The following is an 18,100-nucleotide window of genomic DNA, read 5'->3' as shown; positions in this document are numbered from 1 at the left end:
AATCGTTTACAAAGTTTTCTGTAGGCTTAATTTTCTCTACGTAGACGAACAAAATATGGTCAACTCTTGCACGTTTCACGTTTTACGATTTTTAAGCCGACTACTGTACACCAAATAATTAGTTTCAACTGTGATGGTTAACTTAAATTGTAATTCTTGGTATCTGTATAAGCCGTTACTGTCTCTCTCTTTCCACAGAACTTAATGAGTCCACCGAAACGTGTTGGCGTGTCCCCCCATTTTCCCACGTACGGGTTACAAAACAAACGTCAACCAATCTTATGTTAAATATAACAGCGTTGAATATTCTTACCTTTCTCACGAACCGACTGCCTAGCTGGCGTGTGTGTCCTCTCAACTATAGTTTTACTCGCAAACGCCATAAACTCTTGAATGCTGCTTCTCTGAAAGTAACTGAAGCTGGCCAGCTCGTATGATGTTTTCAGCCAAACCGCGCCGTTTGGTCCTTTATAAAGGATATTCAGCGCGTACAACTTCATATTTAACAATTTTATACACTTTGTCAACTTTTAACCCTTTGATATCGATTAACTGTCGAAAGAACGCACAGATGTCAGCTAGATTAATCAGAAGTTCAACAGGTTGATATCTCTATAGCGGGAGATAATTTTCACTTCCCTAACAAGCACTTGCGGAAGACACAGAAGAGAGTGACTGAAATGAGTATATGCCTTGATGTAAATATAGGAACTAGTTCCACCATAGGGGAAACAAAGCTGAAATAATCACTCAGCTGCTAATGAAAACACCCTTTCGTTTCTTTCTCTATATAACAACTGTTCATCAACCAATAAACGTCACGGGATTTCACGCACAAACTTTTTGACACATTGCCCCTCACTTATTTGATCGTCTTCCAGTTTGTCCAAATTAAAAGGACACATGTATGTGTCACATCTGTGATGTTGGCAACCAGTTAACGTTGTTCAGTTGGCTGTGTTCCAGAGACGACGTAATAAGGTATCGACTGTGAAGTGGAAGCTGTGTGGAATTTAACCGTCTGGTTGATCAAATTTGCTGTAATGAAATGAAAAACGGAAGAGGCCAGTGAAGTGGACAGAAAGATGGACATTTTGATGTGATAAGGATAAATGATGCTCATTTATATTTGTCTATAGGATTTTCTTCCAATCGCAACAATGACGTGTGCACTGTATTTGGAACATTATTTAGACAGTAAGTAATTACTGTGTCTCTGAATATGACGTAAGAGGGAAAATTGAAGTAAGAAGTTTGACACGAATAATACCTATCCCATATTTTCGGTATTTACGGGTAAAAATGCCACTGTATAGGCAATTAAAGGTTACCCTCTCGAAGCTTCCAGAGCGGTTAATGTTGTCACTTTATACATGAATCAATTGATCGAAATAAAAACCACCAACAAATAGTTTAGAAACAATAGGTTGTAATGATATTCTCACCCTTTGCAATTGCATTTTCATTATTTTAAATGATCCAGCTGCGTTATCGGGCCCTGCTGAAATGAAACTTACGGAGCTAGAAAAACTAGCGGTAATTTTTTTTTAGCTGTAAGATGCATTATATTGAACTGGTATTAATTCGTCTTAACAATTGGCGCGCAATAACTAGGGTCTTTATTGTTAGAGGAGTTTTTTATTTTTTAAAAGCATTGTATTGAGTCCTTGCAGTCATTTACTCAGAATTTGTAGAATTGCTGGTTTTGAGTGTGTTATCGAAATGGAAGTTACAATCATTCTTTGAGCAAGTTGATCGCATATATATCTCGGCCAAATAGGTTGCAACCGTAAGTAATGCCTGATTTTTAAAATACTGAATCGGCTGTGAACGAATCTGATCGATGTGGAAGCGTAATGCGTATGGATTGATTGAGAGTTGTATCCTACTTCGCACATCTTCATAATACCAGTGAGAGACTGTTACATCAATATTATCTCACACTGTTCTATATGAATCACTGAAATCTAACAGAAAGTTTGGTTTTACTGTATTGATTTAATTCGTATTTCCGGCTGTTTAATTTCTGAAGAGTGCATCAATCATACACATGAATTTTCTATTGTCAGTAAATTTTAATCACCAAATAGCCTTGAAAATTCAGGTCAATACGAACTATTGATTGTCCAGGTGGTATGTGGGATGTTTTTGTTTTTATGCTGCAGTTGTAAATGCCAGTAGGCCTAGTATGTTTTGTTTATAATATGTTGTTTATTTCTCGTGGAAGTGGCTCAGATCGTCTTGTTTACAAGATCTACACATATGTCTAGTGGAAAAGGCAATCAACTGAGGGAAAATGTTTTGGGTTGTGTTGGTTATTATAACTACTATTTTTCTCTTAAATTTATGAGAATGTCGTGATGGACTTGACTGAAGCTTAGCCCAAAGTCTCGATTAGGTTGGATGGTGACCATTCAGTTGTGACTTGGCAAAGCCAACAAATGTGTCATGTCTTCTTTTTAAATACATATGGTATTTTATAGCTTGTGTTTAGGTCCTTGTGAAAATCCCTGTTTTTCCACTGCGGTCTAATATTTCCAAGTTTTTAATATGTTTGAATGCGTTAATAACAAGAAAATTCCATGCCCAGAACTCCTATTTCCTTGAAAGTGCCATCAGTTTCTTTAATTTTATTTTGCTGATGATTTCACATTATTCAATATCAACTGTAGATGGGTTTTTATCTTTGCCATATTAGAGCCATCATCAGTGTATCGGTGTGACATCACATTGTTAGCTAATTCTAAAAAACTATAAACCCAAAACTACAACCACGTCCACAATCACCACTACATCAATAAACACGACAAAATTGGAATCGGAACACTTCCCTTGACCTATATAGGTCAACAGCAACTACCGATACCACACTATAAATCTCAAAACTTTCACCACCACCACACTTAATCCTACCACAAAAATATATAAATAAATATTGGAATCAAACACTTCCTGTGACCTGTTATCCTTACGTCTCCACATATAGCCAACCCTGGTCCGAGACACCGGAATTTTAGTAAGCCTCATTTCTTCACAGCGCACTGAACACTTTAAAACTTCAGCCAACAGGCCGAATAGCTGAAGAAATTTTATTAGAGACAATGCACTGCCCCCATCATCATCGACTACTGAAAACTGTTGACCTTGTCAGTCATATCCATACCTACCAAAGACATAAACAATGCAATTTACCAAAATTCACACACAACGACTAGAAAAAAACTACAATAACAAAACCAAAATCGTTAACGCGCTGAAAAATATTCCGCTGAAAGCACAGTCACCACTGATACCACACACGTGCAATGCTACCACGCAAATTAACCCTATACACCACATAACACGCTACCCATAAACACACACCACCAGATAGAACCACCGACCGCAACAATACGCCCCCTGTAAACATGCCACACACGCAAACTAAACCAAAAAAATCGCCTAACACACAACCAGAGAGCACCACAGATCGCATCAAAACGACGCCTACAAACACGCGACTCACAAACTAAACTCCTCGCCATCGTGACGTCACACACAACAACAGCCTTATGTCACGGGTCAAAGCCGATGGGTGGAATCGGACGCTTCTGTTGACCCAATTTCTTTTCTACCAAATTAACAACAATTTCAAAAGTATAGATTACTACCCACCATATAGAGACAGTGTTGACTCCCAGACAACCACAGGGGAAAAGTGTGCAAAAAAAAAAGTCATCTTTTGAATTTTTGAATAAAGACATCTAGAAGTAGAAAACACACGCATATTTGTGACTCGATGCCTGTGTTCCATCCCGGATTTGTCATTGTTTTATTTTATCCTTGATATGTTTACAGTAACATTCCAAACTATCAAAATGAGATTTTCAATATAAATAATTGGATGCAGAGTGACACGAAATTTGTTTCAAAAAGTATCTGACAAATGTACTAAAACTGGAAAGCATTTTGACTATTTACATGTTTCCACAAAAGCTGCTCACTTAAATCTGAATCCATACACACAGTTGAAATAGCAAGTATCAAAATACTCATCAAAGACTTGTCCATTATCTAAGATAGGCCTACTTTTCTGAATTCACCTTGCAGTTTTAGTTTTTATGATGAAATGTTTGTTAAATGTGGCAGGAATGTAATAATGTGTTTGGTGGATATTGTGAAGTTCATTTTAGCTGTACAGGAAAGTGGAAATAACAGTGTCAGTCATACATCATAAATGAACAGGGAAAAATCCAGGCTGGAGTGACAACACAACAACTTGAAAAAGCTAGATTCTGACTCACCGCAGAAAGTAGCTGTTAAGTCACATTCACATACATTGCAAAAAGGCTGCTAGATACCAGCCATCTAAGTCCTTGTGGCTGGCCTTCTGTGACTGGACTGAGGACTTTTTGGTAGGGAGGACACAGCACTGTATCTTGGATGGAGAGTCATCCTCAGACGTAGAAGTAATTACAGGTGTGCCCCAGGGAAGTGCGTCAGGACCTTTGCTGTGCATGTTGTATATTAATGATCTTGCAGACAACATTAATAGTAACATCAGGCTTTTTGCAAATTATGCAGTCATCTATAATGAAGTAATATCTGAACAAAGCTTCATAAATATTCAGTCAGGCATGGATAAGATTTCAAAGTGGTGCGAATATTAGCAACTTGCTTTATATGTTCAGAAATGTAAAATTGTGCATGTCACAATATGAAAAAATGTGGTTTCCTATGACTAATATCATTAAGTAACTGTTGGAATCGGCCAACACTTAACAAATACCTGGGTGTAACACTTCGTAAGGAAATAAAATGGAATGATCATATAGTCTATTGTGGGTAAATTAGGTCATAGAGTTCAGTTTATTGGTAGAAAACTGGGAAAGTGGAATCAGTCTACAAAGGAGATTGCTTACAAATCACTTGTGTGACTGGTTCCAGGATATTGTTAAAGTGTGTGGAATCCATACCTAATAGGACATATAGGGGATATTGGATGTATACAGAGAAGTGCAGAAAGAATCGTCATGGGTTTGTTTAATTCATAGGAGATAGTCACAGAGATACTGAAGGAATTAAACTGAAAGACTTCTGAAGATAGGCATAAACCATCCTGAGAAAGTCAATTAACAGAGTTTCAGAAACAGCTTTAAATGATGACTCTAGGAATATATTACAGTCCCCTATGTATCACTCTCGTAGTGATTGTGAGAATAAGATTAGAATAATTACTACATGCACAGAGGCATCCAAACAATCATTCTTCCCATACTCCATATGTGAATGGAACAGGAAGAAACTCTAATAACAGGTACGATGGGATGTTCCCTCTGCCATGCACCTCACGGTAGTTTGCAGAGTATAGATGTAGATGTAGTTCAGTTGTGGGCAAAACACACACACATATGGAATAGTTTTTACAGAGTGCCTTGCCTGCCAGACAGCACTACTCTAGGCCTATGTGTTGAGTAGCAATCTAACCATCTCATAGATCATAAATGGCTTATGTTTCAGATGTGGTTTGCGGGAGGTAATTATTGTGGTGTAAATTTTGTACCCCAGCTACTCTAACATCGTATAAGCGAGTCTGTGAGACTTGAAAGCGTTAAATTTCCACTGACCAATTTGAATGGGCTGCATGCATTACAGTCACAAGCTGGAGACGTGAAACATAATTGTGATTACCACATGTTTTCCTGAATGAAAGAGGACAGTTCTGTTGATTGATCAGAGCAGTATAGACATAAGTTGTGCTCAGACCGATTAATAATTCTCAATCTGTTATGGATGCAAATAACTGAATGAATGCTTGACCAAAGCAAACTTCATTATTTAAAACACACCCCTCCCAACACTGAGAATACTGTTGTTCTATGGTTAGCCAGCTCTGTGTAGTTTGGTGTAGGTTAATTGAGGCCATTTTTCATTTATTTTAAAGATTTTTCTTTTAGGTTCAAGGATATTCCCCCCCTTCCCCCCCCCCCCCCCCTCCTCCCTTGGTTTCCTGCTCAGAAACCCTCAAATTCTCATTGGAATGCTGGTATTTCTGCATAATTCATCTACATTAAAAAGCAGACAATGTGACTAAGATTGACAGTATTTTGAAAAGAGTAATATAAGCAAAAATGCAGTTACCGTGAACCTGTGTCTTCTGTTGCAATGAATTATTGAAAGTGAACACGGCGAACCATATTTTTGTGTAGAGATTTGTTGGCATTGCCAGCTCACAATCACGTTGTCACATTCCAACCTAACCTCATCCTCTTGCTTCTCTACAGGTCATTCTCTCATCACATAAAGTTACCTTCCCATTCTCCATATCAAATATAAATGCAGTTGTCCACTTCCTGTTATGCAGCGCGCAATAAAAAAAAAAAACACACACACACACACACACACACACCATTACAACATTTTGCCGTAATGTGGCAGAAAGTTTTCTCTGTTGTCTTTCTCTCTTTGCCCCCCCCCCCCCCCCCCCTCCCAGAATATTAGGGGTGCGCCTTGCATTTGTCCCGATACAGTAGTTCTCAATTTTGCAGGGACATTGCATTATGGACGGTCGGTTAACATTTCAGGCCTGGAGCACCTGCCAATCGAGCTGCAGCGGAACTTCATGCTGATGCGGGACTTGGACAAGCGGGCACAGGACCTGATGCGCAACATCGACAAGCTGGCCGGGGAGTATCTGCAGCAGGTGCGCACGATGCCAGCGGAACGCCGCCGCGAGCAGATGAACAACATACAGAACCTGTTTGACAAGGCCAAGGAGTACGGGGATGACAAGGTGCAACTGGCTATCCAGACCTACGAGCTGGTACGTACGCTCTGCCCCTCACCTCTGCCCTGTTCTTTTTTAATATGTTTGTGTTAGTATGGATTGATGAATACCTGAAGATTTTGTGACCACATAATTTCTACCTTTCAAAGTTCACATATATTACTTTCTATTTAGTTGTTCACAGGTAGTCTTTTTAAGGGATACAACTTCCGACAGGCCATGTCCGACACGGAAATAAACTGTCTGTCTTTTTGTTTGTGACATGTCTGTAATTATTGGCCATCAGCTTGGTAATTATATGATCATGATATGTTATAAATGATGATGCAATGCACTGGGCATACATAAAGTCTGGGAACACTTTCAATTATTTATTGCACAAGAACTAAACATTGTAAGGATGTCATACATATTGCATTTTGAAGAGAAACTGTGTAAGTTTTTTTACATACATTCGATATGCGAACCATGGGTGACCTGGCAGATGTCAATGCACTACCATATTTACTCAAATCTAAGCCGCACTTTTTTTCCAGTTTTTGTAATTCAGAAAACCGCCTGCGGCTTAGAATCTACTGCAAAGTAAGCGGAAGCTCTGAAAAATTTTGGAAGGTGCCGCCACAACTAACTTCTGCCGTCGAATATATGTAGCACTACATAGGCATGCTTTGCAGGCACAAAGAAAAATACCGCGCCAAAACCTCTGCGTCAGTAAATAAATTAAAAGAAAAGGTAGAAGAATCTAAACATTATGCCATGTATTCTTTCGTGTTTGCTGCTATCTCATTTAAATTCTGTCTGCCTAACGAACTACGAAACTAGAGTTAGACAACAGCAAATGCGGAAGAATATACATATCGTATCATGTTTATATTCGTATTATTCTTATGCTGAATAGTGATACAGTCAGAAATGAAGCACGGCAACTGACTGGATTTTTAAATCTAAGATGACTCTAATTTCTGTGCAGAATGTAATGTATTAAAGAGGTGTCTGCAAAGATTTTCAAACCGAGAAAATTTTTCGCTAAACTCTCGTTCAGAACATCTTCTATCATAACGCAGTCTATTATTTGGTTCGTGTTGACCATTGTCAAAGAAAGCAGCAGTGTAAGTAACAACATATAGCAGTCTCTTGCCATTGTTTCTCTAATGAGACAATCTCTCTTTTTTGTAAGCCGCGGTAGCACGTACAAAAGCAAGCCCTGCCGCAAGCGGCGACTGGTCGTAAACACTCATTATCGGAATGCGACGAACAGTGCATGACACAGTACAATAATGCATTTTCAGCTTAGAGTGACTTAAACACCTATAACAAAGAGAATGGCACTTATCAGATCAAAGTAAAATAAGCAAGCTATTCAAACCAGACAAAGCACGTGAAAAAGGAAGGGTACCCGTATAAATATGGACGGAGCGTGTGACACATAGCAATGAATTTTTAGACAACATAGTTGCGTGGAGATAGCAGCGATTGCTTGTACGATTACTTACTAATATTATAACTTTACAGTGTAAATTGCCCATAAAGATGACCCATCACAGGTTGAAACCTGTTGGCGACAAAATAAATAATGCGATTGTGACAGTCATTTTGATTAATTGACATAGCAATGGCTACTTGGTAAAGCTTAACTGTTAAGCTTACGGCTCGGGCCAAACTACTGTAGCTGTATCTTCATCCATTCGACCTCAATTGTGTCATGTTAGGGTGGTCTAAAACTTTTCTCTCCCCTTGAATTTTGAGTCTCATATTTCAGGTGCAGCTTAGAATCAAGTGCGGCTTAGATTCGAGTAAATACGGTAATCAAATTCTTGCCATACCCGTCCCAGCAATGCATCGCCAACTATGGCAATCGCCTCCCGTGTTCTCTCCTGGAGCTCTGCTACATCACATGGTAGAGGCAATACATACACCAGATCTTTAATGTGTCCCCACTGAAAAAAGACACACGGAGTGAGATCTGGTGATCAGGGAGGCCATTTCATGAAACAGCTGTCCCCTTCTGTAGCACAGCCGCCATGTTTGCTACTAGTGGTGACTATCAGCAAATTACCAAACTACGCTGTGGCGCTATCCATAAAAAAAAAAACTTTCAGGGTTACTCTTCAATATGAGATGTGTATGATATCTGTACAATGTTTGGTTCTTGTGCAATAAATAATTGAAAGTGTTCCCTGGCTTTATGTACACCCTGTATATAAACTTAGTTGCTCAGAGTGCACTTACGGTGTCCCTGACTCTACTGTTACATGCTGCAAATGGCAGTTTGTTATCATTGATCATAACCAGTCAGTATATGATAGCCTGAGACTCCCATGAAATTTGTAATTGTGCTTGTCACAAAGATTCGACTTTCTTGTTTCCAAATATGTCGCAATTTCCAGGGATGTTGCTGTGGTTCGACTTGAGAGTCCAGCTTATCAAAGATATTCACAGTCTTTTTATCAGAAACATTTTGCTGGTTTTCTGTAACATACCATGATTTCTGAGGTGGTGAATAGGATGATAATCCGTGGGTGGCTATGAAAATTCCAGCTGGTTCTTTTTAATATTATTATTATTATTAAAAAAAAAAAGGATTGAAGCTGTTGGACAGCATACATTCCACATCGAGTCATGAGCATTCAAAATTATTAAACATTGTATGTCCTTTACAAGCTTCTTATTAACTGGTGAAAAGTGTTTCTTTCAGTATCAGTCATGTGTCAAAGCCCTAAACTAGCTGAGAGAGAGTTGTAAGTGTGAAAGTATCAGTAAGAATTGTGCTTACCTTCATTTCTGGAACTACGTGCTAGCATGGATGTGGTAGTAAAGGAGTGTAAACAGAGTTACAGAACAGGATAGATGTTTTGAGGCAAGGACTTTTCTTCATTCAGTAGTGTCACCCTGAGGAGGTAAAATAAACAATCTTCAGCAGTATAATACAATTAAATATATGAGGACTGATCAATAAAAAGTGAGACTGCCATGTTTTTCCTGCAAGTTCCATGATAATTCCCTATCTGCCCAAGAATATTTGATTAGAGCGGGTTTTTGTGTGTAATGTCCTGAGGCAGCAGCACTCACATATTGGTAGTTTGGCAGTAATGCTATATTTTGTAGACACTCTTTCCATTTCACATAGCAGAACAGGTGACAAGAGAGGAGCAGTATGGTGCAATAAAATTCTGTGCTCATTTAAACTGTATGGCCACTGGAACTTAAATAATTGCAACAAGCATACACTGAAGATGAGCTACCTCGTGCAACAATGTTCTGGAGGTAGTTTGTGGACTTCAAAGAAGGCCAACTTCTGTGTTGGGCCGGGTGTTTCGGCTTCTGCTGTGACTAAAGTCAACATCAACACAGCTGCTGTGATTGTCCGTGAGGATCGGCGGATAACATTACGTAGCCTCAGCGAAGTGTTGAGAATTTCGTATGTCAATACCTGTATCATTATGCGCGATCATCTCCGTGTGATCTGTGTTTGTGCCCTACAGTTTCCACGTCTGTTGATTCTCTGAACAAAATGCTGTGCAAATGGAGACAAGCTGTGAGGTGTTGGGTTTCTCTCCTGATGGCGGGAAATGCATTTTTGGAATCGATTATCACCCGTTCCCGGGTTCGATTCCCGGCGGGGTCAGGGATTTTCTCTGCCTCGTGATGACTGGGTGTTGTGTGCTGACCTTAGGTTAGTTAGGTTTAAGTAGTTCTAAGTTCTAGGCGACTGCTGACCATAGATGTTAAGTCCCATAGTGCTGAGAGCCATTTATTTATTTTTTTTTTTATTATCACCCGTGATGATTCATGGCTGCATCATTATGATCCTGAAGGGAAATGAGTGAGCACCTTGTTCTTCAACACAAAAAAAGGAGAAAGTTGTTCCATCTGCAGGGAAAGTGGTGGTGATCACATTTTTTTGCTGTCATGGAATGATTGATCAGCCCACAGCTCTCCCTCACACTACTGTTACAGCAGTGTACTATACACCAGAATAGGCTAAACTGAGGAAGCACATTGCAAGGAAACAACCAGAACTTTCTTGCACTGGGTGGTGGCTTCATCATGCCAATGTGTGGCCAATCAAGTCATGCAATTTTCTGGCTGAATTCAATATTACATGTGTATGTCTTGTGTCTTATAGCTCCAATCCTGCACCATGTGATTTTTTTTATCCTCATCACTAAAGGCAAAGCTCTGAAGCATTCGATTACAGAATTCTGAAGCAGTGCCCAGAAAAATTGAGGTAAAGGACCTGACAAAGAATGGCCTGCACCATGTTTTCAAGGACTGGCAGGATGCCATAAAAAGTGCATTCAAATAGGAGGGGAGTACTTTGAAGAAGCTCATGTAAACATCAAAGTGGAGTAATAAAACATCTGAAATAAAGAAAAAAAGGCAGTCTCAGTCTTTGTTGATCAGGCCTTGTATGTATACTCTCTGTTGACACATGTAGTGCAGCTAATTTTTTACAGCTTTTCGTAGCTGACCAATATTATACACCCATCAATGCAGACCATACTTCTGCAGAACTCCCTAAGGAAACTGCTTTTGGTGTTAGTAGAAAGATAGAATATACGAGGGGGGACTCAAAAGAAACCGGATTGTTTTCATAAAAAATTTATTGATGAACCTTTTTACAAAATTACTTCAGTCACCTTCAAAATACCCTCCATTACATGCGATGCACGTGTCAAGTCTCTTTTTCCCACTGTTGGAAGCATGTTTGGAACTCTTAAAGTTTGATATTGTCGAGTGCCCTTTGCGAAGCTGTTTTTACCGCCTCCACATCATCATAACGCTCCCCTTTTAGCGTTTTTTCATTCGTGAAAATAGGAAAAAGTCGCACGGGGCTAGGTCCGACGAATACGGAGCGTGGGGAACGACAGACCACCTCTGAGATGCCAAATAGTGGGTCACTCGTAAGGTGGTGTGTGCTGGAGCGTTGTCGTGATGCAGAAACCAGTCACCTGATCGCCAAAGTTCCGGGTGTTTCCTCCTCTCATCCTCTCGCAGACGCCTTAAAACATCCAAGTAAAAGTGCTGGTTAACAGTCTGGCCAGGGGGTACGAATTCCCGATGCACAATTCCACGAACATCAAAAAAGACAATGATCGTCGTCTTCACATTTGACCTCACTTGCCTCGCTTTTTTTGGTCTGGGAGAGTTGGGAGCCCTCCACTGGCTTGACGCTTTCTCGGTTTCTGGGTCATACCCGTAACACCAACTCTCATCCCCTGTAATGACTTTGTTCAAGAAGTTTGGATCACGTGCAATCTCTGTTTTCACACATTCATGCGGATGGTTTTTTGCTCCTGTGTGAGAAGGTGCGGAACAAATTTAGCAGCAACACGTCTCATGTGCAAATCCTCACTCTAAATACGCTGGCACGAGCTCCAACTGATTCCTGTCTCTGCTGAAATTCGGTCGATCGTTTGGCGACGATCCTCATTGATCTTTTGGCAGACCTTTTCAATGTTCTCCTCATTTTGCGATGTTAAAGGGCGTCCAGAACGAGCTTGGTCTTCAACACACATCTCACCACGCTTAAAGCACCCAAACCACTCGAAAACCTGTGCGGCTCATAGCGTCCTCCTGGAAAGCTTTCTGAAGCATTTGGTGTCTCTCCGTTGCAGTTTTTTTTAAAGTAGGAAACAAAATTTCACACACACTCTTTGTTCTTTTAAAGTTGCCATAACGACTTCACAGAGGTAACCCGCCAACAGTCAGAGAAACACAATACCACACTTGCACGTTCAGCTCTACACTGACGCCATCTGCACAGCTGATTCGTGGAGGTCTCTTCTAAAACCATCTAGTGTGAGAAACCTACACTACGTCTATGAGTGGCAGCGCCCTCGGAGTCTGATTTCTTTTGGGTCCCCCCTCGTAAATCGTGCCGCTGCACATTTGTCATTTCAATCACGTTCAAAACTTTCAAGAGGAATAACTGTATACACAGTGACTGAACAATTTATATCAATGTACAAAGCAGAAGCACTAATGCCAGTGAGAAGAATAATGTAAGCAGCAGTGATGTCATAGAAGTGTCACATAAATGAGTGGCCACATCCTCGTGCTACAGTTGTGTGTGCACCATTTTAAGATGGGGCAGAGTTGGGGTGCACACCATCCCTCTCCTGCATTTTACAGACAGCCCACAGCTACACCCGAATCGGGAACGGGAAGCAGTATCGACATACCCTCCAGTATAGTTAAAAGTGCAGCACAGCCAAACATCTGTGCGCCAGTGTCCTGCAGAGCACAGTAATTAAATGTTGACTGGCACTTTTGTTTGACAGTACTCCTGTCACACACTCTGACAACTTTTATCCACAGTGTGGTGTATACCAATCGACATCTCATCTTAATAAACCACTGGCCACTTCTGTTCTGAAGTTCGCATTTCTCGTAAAGAATTAATGGCTCTTTTGAAATGACACTGCTGGGTATTGAAGCTACAACACCACAAAGGCGGCACGCGACAAGTGTCAAATTGCCGTGAAATGTACAAAACCATTGGATATGCAAACAGTTAGAATTTCGGTGTGATCTCGTAAAGTAGGTAGGACTAACACCATCTGCACTCTGTATACAAACAAAGGTACACAGCAAAATTCTGGTTTAGGAACTGCAGTTCTGTGTTGTTTTTAACAGAGATGATGGTGTTACCCTTCGTGCAAGAAGGGGAAATGTTTACCGGCGCCTGATGGCTTATGCAGACTGCAGTTTATCGTTCCACAACGTTACAACTTGGGATTCCACAACTGCAAATACAGAATCTACGGGTTCAGGAGGATTGTGCCGTGCGAGGTCTCTATAATCCCACACAACTAGTGCACGAGAGGCTAGAAATATGGTTTGCTCAATCGCATACCCTTTGTGACAAAACGGGCTCATTTCCAATGCGTGTCAAGTATCCACAGGGGCATTGCAGCAAGACTTGAAGCATCAAGAATTGTCAGCACGGAGACCATCGTCGCAGCTTCGCTTGACGCGGCGGCAGAGAGAGACGTGCACTGTCATTGCTACACCCGGTGAGAAAACTAGACACGTGAGTGGAACTGTGTCATCTTTTCTGACAGTCCCAGTGTTGCGTAAATCACAATGGATATATCTGTATACACTTTGAAATTGCATTTGTGATTATAATATCGGTCCAGCACCTGGTGTGTTGGTGTGGGGTGCCAATTTGAGTGTATAGTCTGTGCCCTTTCTTCAAGGCTTCCACGTTCTTGTTTCAACAATATAACACACAACTGTATATTGCTTGTGCTGTACTGACTTAGGTCGATACAGAAGGGAGCTAGACTATTACTGTCATGCCACATCCTTAATTGTGTAAGTGATGCCGGTACAGGATTTTGCGCACAAACTGACACCTCGATTATGTTCGACGGGATTCGTGTCGGGTGACCTAGGTGGCTAAATCGTTCGCTCAAATTGTCCAGAATGTTCTTCAAACCAATTGCTAACAATTGTGGCCCATTGACATGGCACGTTTCATCCATAAAAATTTTATCGTTGTTTGGGAACATGAAGTCCATGACGGCTGAAGATGGTCTCCAGATGGCTGAATGTAACCATTGGCTCAGCTGGATCCCAGGACCCATTCCATTCCACACCATTATGGAGCCACTACTAGCTTGCACAGTGCCTTTTGATAACTTGGGTCCACAGTTTCGTGAGGTCTGTGCCACACTCGAACCCCACCGTCATCTCTTACCGACTGAAATAGGGACTTACCTGGGCAGATCAACCTATATGGTCGTGAGCCCAGGAGAGGCGCAGCAGTTGGCAGTAGCTGTTAGCAGAGGCAGTCACATCAATTGTGTGCTGCCTAGCCCGTTAACACCAAATTTTATTGCACCTAACGGATGTGTTTGCCGTACATCCCACATTCATTTCTGTGGTTATTTCACACGGTGTTGCTTGTCTGTTAGCACTGACAGCTCTCCGTTAAGTGAAGGCCATTGGCGTGAAATTTGATATTCTTGGCGCACTCTTGACACTGTGGATCTCAGATATTGAATTCCCTAACAATTTTTGAAACAGAATGTCTAACTACCATTCCCCGTTCAAACTTTGTTAATTCCCATAGTGCGGGTGTAATCACTTTGGAAACTTTTTCGCACGACTCACCTGAGTGCAGTGGCAGCTCCACCAATGCACCGCACTGTTCTTTTATACCTCGTGTGCACGATCTACCACCGTCTGTATATGTGCATGTTGCTATCCTGTGACTTTATCACCTCAAATGTAATGATAGTTTCAGACACTTTACTGGTCTCATACAGGTGTGATTTTATGTGTATGGACTGAAGTAGCGAGTGAAAATGTATGTATGTACCTGCTATACCTTAAATGCAGAATAAGTTAACTCTCGTTATTTGCTGTCCTTATTGGTGTTGCTGTTTTATTGGACAACAGTGTGTGTCACCTTGTTCACATGTGTAGACCTGTTTGTTACGGCACCTTTTAAAATCAAATTTACCTCAGAGTTTGCTTGCCAGTGTTGAAGCACATCCCTGTGCAAAGAAACCTTTGAAGTCTTCACAAAGTTGATTTTTCTTTGTGGTCCCTAGTCATGTGACTAAGTCAGTGCCAGCAGCAGCTGTGTGTAAGCTGTACTTTGTCATCTGGCAAATTTTCTTAGCAGAAAGGTATAGATCACTGTATTACATTTTTAAAATTTTGATTACCAGTTGGTGCAAATTAGGCAGTCTTCAGGCCTAAAATACGGGAGGACTGGTGTGCATTGTGCATTGCTTACTTTTGATAAAGCTAGATGTATCTGTCAATGTCCTCCTTTATTTTGGATCTGTAGATTTGGCTGAAGTTGGTAATTACAGTACATTGTGGTCTACACTGTTTTATAATCACAAGATTGCATTTTGTGAGGTGAACAGTTTTACATTTCTGTACATTTAAAGGAAGTTACCAATTTTTGTGCCATAACAGGGACGGGACTGTGATGATCCTGCAACTGACTACGTTTATCTATATACACGATACTGAACTAGACTAATTTTCTGCCTTCAATTTTCCTGTGTCTGTCATTTTAAGCTTAACCGTACGATGCGTCAGTGCTTTGGCTACGATGCGTCAATGCTTTGGCACGGTTTCAGGTGGATAAACACATCCGGCGGCTCGACTCTGACTTGGCCAGGTTTGAGGCAGAGATACAGGACAAGGCAGTCAGCAACTCTCGCAATCAGGACGATGGCACCTCTTCAAAGAGTGAGTACTGCCCTTTACAACATATATATTTTTCCCTATTGTCACCTATGGAGGAGAAATATATATATAATAGAGGGAAACATTCCACGTGGGAAAAGTATATGTAAAAACAAAGATGATGTGACTGACCAAACGAATGTGCTGGCAGGTCGATAGACACACAAACAAACACAAACATACACACAAAATTCAAGCTTTCGCAACCAACGGCTGCTTCATCAGGAAAGAGGGAAGGAGAGGGAAAGACGAAAGGATGTGGGTTTTAAGGGAGAGGGTAAGGAGTCACTCCAATCCTGGGAGCGGAAAGACTTACCTTAGAGGGGAAAAAGGGACAGGTATACACTCGCGCGCGCGCGCGCGCGCGCGCGCGCGCGCGCCCACACACACACACACACACACACACACACACACACACACTCATATCTGTCCGCACATACACAGACATTTGTCAAGGCAAAGAGTTTGGGCAGAGATGTCAGTCGAGGCGGAAGTACAGAGGCAAAGATGTTGTTGAAAGACAGGTGAGGTATGAGCGGCGGCAACTTGAAATTAGCAGAGGTTGAGGCCTGGCGGATAACGAGAAGAGAGGATATAGTGAAGGGCAAGTTCCCATCTCCGGAGTTCTGACAGGTTGGTGTTAGTGGGAAGTATCCAGATAACCCGGACGGTGTAACACTGTGCCAAGATGTGCTGGCCGTGCACCGAGGCATGTTTAGCCACAGCGTGATCCTCACTACCAACAAACACCGTCTGCCTGTGTCCATTCATGCGAATGGACAGTTTGTTGCTGGTCATTCCATCCCTCATGAAATCTTCCCCACTCCACCATGAGTGTCTTTCTGCCATCCACCTAACCTTCGTAACCTCTTAGTTCATCCCCATGAAATCCCCAAACTACCTTCCCTACCCTCTGGCTCCTACCCTTGTAACCGCCCCCGGTGTAAAACCTGTCCCATGCACCCTCCCACCACCACCTACTCCAGTCCTGTAACCCGGAAGGTGTACACGATCGAAGGCAGAGCCACGTGTGAAAGCACCCACGTGATTTACCAACTGACCTGCCTACACTGTGAAGCTTTCTATGTGGGAATGACCAGCAACAAACTGTCCATTCGCATGAACGGACACAGGCAGACGGTGTTTGTTGGTAATGAGGATCACCCTGTGGCTAAACATGCCTCGGTGCACGGCCAGCACATCTTGGCACAATGTTACACCGTCCGTGTTATCTGGATACTTCCCACTGACACCAGCCTGTCAGAACTCTGGAGATGGGAACTTGCCCTTCAGTATATCCTTTCTTCTCGTTATCCGCCAGGCCTCAACCTCTGATAATTTCAAGTTGCCGCTGCTCATACCTCACCTGTCTTTCAACATCTTTGCCTCTGTACTTCCGCCTTGACTGACATCTCTGCCCAGACTCTTTGCCTTTACAAGTGTCTGCTTGTGTCTGTGTATGTGCAGACGGATATGTGTGTGTGTGTGCACGAGTGTATACCTGTCCCTTTTTTCCTCTAAGGTAAGTCTTTCTGCTCCCGGGATTGGAATGACTCCTTACCTTCTCCCTTAAAACCCACATCCTTTCGTCTTTCCCTCTCCTCCCCTCTTTCCTGATGAAGGAACCGTGGGTTGCGAAAGCTTGAATTTTGTGTGTGTGTTTGTGTGTCTATCAACCTGCCAGCGCTTTTGTTTGGTAAGTCACATCACCTTTGTTTCAGGTATATTTTTCCCACGTGGAATGTTTCCCTGTGTGTGTGTGTGTGTGTGTGTGTGTGTGTGTGTGTGTGTGTGTGCGCGCGCGCGCGCGTTTTCATTTTGAGTTGTAATGTTTAAAATAATTTGGCTCTTTGTTACCTATTATTCTTGACCGTGGTGCCTTATGCTCCATTTTGGACTTACGATCTGCTTTTTCTTGAGTTGCTGTTAAGAATTGTTACACCACATTTCGAATCCCTGCCAAATTACCTCTGAGATTTTAGTGGATTAATAACATGTGTATTCTCTTCATCAGACATACCCAAACTCATTTACATGTGTTGATTCATGACTCAGTATGCCATGACTAGGGACTAAAAAATGTAGCGTCTTTTTGGCAATATTTGCATCAGAAGG

At 41.6% G+C, this 18,100-nt stretch overlaps 2 protein-coding genes across 2 annotated transcripts in view; one reads left to right on the top strand and one right to left on the bottom strand.

Moving 5' to 3' along the window:
• LOC126426919 (synaptobrevin homolog YKT6) overlaps positions 1-944 on the bottom strand; it is a 40,738-nt gene extending 39,794 nt beyond the window's left edge. Inside the window, exon 1 of the mRNA XM_050089023.1 lies at positions 314-944. Coding sequence (XP_049944980.1) covers positions 314-500 — 187 coding nt within the window. The 5' untranslated portion in view covers positions 501-944. The remainder of the gene's footprint in view (positions 1-313) is intronic.
• Positions 945-967: 23 nt separating this feature from the next.
• LOC126426917 (inhibitor of growth protein 5-like) overlaps positions 968-18,100 on the top strand; it is a 37,018-nt gene continuing 19,885 nt past the window's right edge. Inside the window, exons 1-3 of the mRNA XM_050089022.1 lie at positions 968-1,197; positions 6,564-6,802; positions 15,877-15,988. Of these exons, the coding sequence (XP_049944979.1) occupies positions 1,161-1,197; positions 6,564-6,802; positions 15,877-15,988 (388 nt within the window). The 5' untranslated portion in view covers positions 968-1,160. The remainder of the gene's footprint in view (positions 1,198-6,563; positions 6,803-15,876; positions 15,989-18,100) is intronic.

This window comes from Schistocerca serialis, chromosome 11 (assembly GCF_023864345.2).
Source record: "Schistocerca serialis cubense isolate TAMUIC-IGC-003099 chromosome 11, iqSchSeri2.2, whole genome shotgun sequence".
Lineage (NCBI taxonomy): Eukaryota > Metazoa > Arthropoda > Insecta > Orthoptera > Acrididae > Schistocerca > Schistocerca serialis.
Note: the sequence above shows the minus strand (reverse complement) of the source record. Positions and strands in the feature narration are given on the sequence as shown.